The sequence below is a fragment of the Eptatretus burgeri genome, chromosome 17, assembly GCF_056783735.1.
Source record: "Eptatretus burgeri isolate ZD-2024b chromosome 17, Ebu_testis_v1, whole genome shotgun sequence".
NCBI classification, from domain to species: domain Eukaryota; kingdom Metazoa; phylum Chordata; class Myxini; order Myxiniformes; family Myxinidae; genus Eptatretus; species Eptatretus burgeri.
The window spans coordinates 60403211-60405710 of NC_140977.1; the positions used below are offsets into that span (position 1 = coordinate 60403211).

The 2500-nt window shown below is 42.4% G+C and overlaps 1 protein-coding gene across 9 annotated transcripts in view; it reads left to right on the forward strand.

Moving 5' to 3' along the window:
• The window catches only part of LOC147010272 (uncharacterized), a 223358-nt gene that overhangs the window by 51090 nt on the left and 169768 nt on the right, over positions 1-2500 (forward strand). For all 9 annotated transcript variants that reach the window (XR_015052753.1, XM_085861342.1, XM_085861338.1 and 6 more), the window contains one exon: positions 1-15. This exon is cut by the window's left edge and continues 84 nt beyond it. Coding sequence is in view for 8 of the 9 variants with exons in the window: in XM_085861342.1 (XP_085717468.1) it covers positions 1-15 (15 nt within the window). In the remaining variant the exon portion in view is untranslated. The remainder of the gene's footprint in view (positions 16-2500) is intronic.

A 2500-nucleotide genomic window follows, 5' to 3' on the forward strand; every position in this document is an offset into this window, starting at 1 on the left:
GACAACTCTGAGGCGGTACGTATTTCTCACTTCCTGATTTTATTGTACCGTCTCATCTGCGAATCTTTAGGGCTGCCAAGGATATGCTAAAACACACCTGTCATGTCCTTTTTCTCACCCATATCTAGTTGTCTTTTTTTTCCTTTTTTTTGTATTTTCGTCTTTTGTTTGATCATTGATCGATTCTTCTCTATGGACATGATGTACGTGTAAAGTCTCGTGATTCGGGTGTTTTTCCATCACTGCTCATACCAACATTGTCATGTTCAGCAGTTGGATGTACTTTTATGGTAATTGATATGTATATATATACATATATATATATTAGGGTGTGTCTAAATTTTGAAGTTTTGAAATTAATACTGGCCAGGTTGCCATTGTGTGGCACTTGAGAAAAAAATGATGTATGCCAATTTATACGAAAATCAGAGTATATTTAGAACTTGCTCAAAGCCCAGAAAGATTTACTACATATAGCAAAATGTGCGATATTGTAGCTTATTTTAATTCAATGCTAAAACATCCAAACAATGGTATAAAACACACAAAGGGAACAGTCACTGTACAAAATGATATAAAAAACAATCACTGATTAAAGTTATCAATTCCCTTCACTTCAGTGGCCTTCATTGATTTCAGGAATTTGTTTCTGTGGTACTCGAGCATTTGTCGTACAAATTGTTTTTCTTCCTCATTGTGGAGCACGGCTTCAAAAGGAACAGTCCATGTTCAAAATGATATAAAAACAATCACTGATCAAAGTTATCATTCCCCTTCAGTGGCCTTCACTGATTTTGGGAATTTGTTTCTGTGGTACTCGACCATTTGTAGTACAAATTGTTTTTCTTCCTCATTGCGGACCAGGGCTTCATTGAAGGACTGCATAAGAGCGCCTCCTCTCTCTGCCAAATCATTTGTCACTCGTAGGGCAGAAATGATATTTGTTGCCTCATTGTATGATTTGTTTGCCTCCCATTGTTGTGGGTCTTCAAGAAAGGTTTCATCCAGTCCCAGGATCTGGAGCAGCTTGATGGTGGAAGTGGTAATGAAGTTGGGTAGTGCCATAGTAGATGGATCTTTTATGGGAGGAAGCCTTTTTGGGGGTTCATCAGATCCCTGGTTATTGTACATGTTGTGGACCATGCAGCGCTTTTCATCGACAGTGACTGAGTCACAGAAAAGGCTGAGGCCAATCAAGGTCTCCGACAAATACCACAGGTGTCTGGAAAATGCAGTCAAAGCAGCATTTGAGACATCCTTGTCTGGGTAGCTATGCAGTGCCTTCAAGAATGAAGATCATTCCTTGGGGCTTCGCCGGCTGATCGACAGGTGAACCAGTATTTAACATAGGTAGTGGTCACAAAAAGTGACACTCGAAGTAAGTGCTTCCACACCATGCGAGAGTGGGATTGTACAGATGCCCTCGTTGTGCTCTGGCGCTGTTGCATGTGGAACTGATCTCTGAAAAGCCACATCTTGATGGCATAAATGGCACGTGCCATCCAACGCGCACGGTGAACTGCCCCTGGGTACCTGAACCTGATTCCCTTTGGTGGAGTAGCTCTGAGGAAGATGACTGTTAACTGCAAGAGCGCTTCATAGTCATCTCTGGGGTGCTTAGTATTCAGTTTCTGCATGGCAAAGGTGATGATACTTTCTCGAATATAATCTACATGCTCTGATGCATTTACATTATCCAAAGCTGTGCGATACTTTGATCAATGTTTGGCCAGAAATCATGGAAATGACTGAAGATTTCGATTTTTGGAGACCTAAAAACATCATACAGTGAAAAAACCTTTTCCAAAACAATTTCAGACACGTGATGTCGACAGGCAAGGTTCAGAAGATCCTTTCCTAACTCTGTTTCGAGTTTTATGCAAACGCCGCCCTTTATACCTGTATTACTTGCTGTTGCGTCGAAACATCAGGCCACAATTCTGTTCTCCAGTTCCCAGCTCCTTATCTCAGCCATACAGGCCTCTGCCATAATGGCAGCAGTGCCGGAATATAGCTTGGGGATGGCAAGAAGCTTGGTTACCTCCTTGCCAGACACCATAATAGGAAGTCGATCCACAGACAGTTGTTCAGTTCCTGTGTCATTGGGCATTATCTTGCCATCCCAGTGCAATGTTAGTGGAACGAGTGGATGAAAAGATTCACGAATCTCGGCTGCTAGAGCTGCACGTTGAACTTTTCTTGCTCGTTGGACTGAAGAAGGACTGATCATCAGTTCACTAACTGGTGCTGTAAACTGATCGGACGTAGCCATGGCAGAAAAAATATAAGTAGCATTCCTGCTGCTGGTTTTGGTGCGATCTCGCACTGCTGCAACTTCACGTGTAACTACAGAGATTTTTCCCCTTTTCCGCCGCCGTGATCCAGAAGATGTTGAAGGTTTCTTTGGTTCTTCTTCTGAGCTATCTGCAGATAATGCTGTTTCCTCAGATGATGAATCAAGCACTACAACATCTGTCACTGCTGCTGAGCTTGCATGATG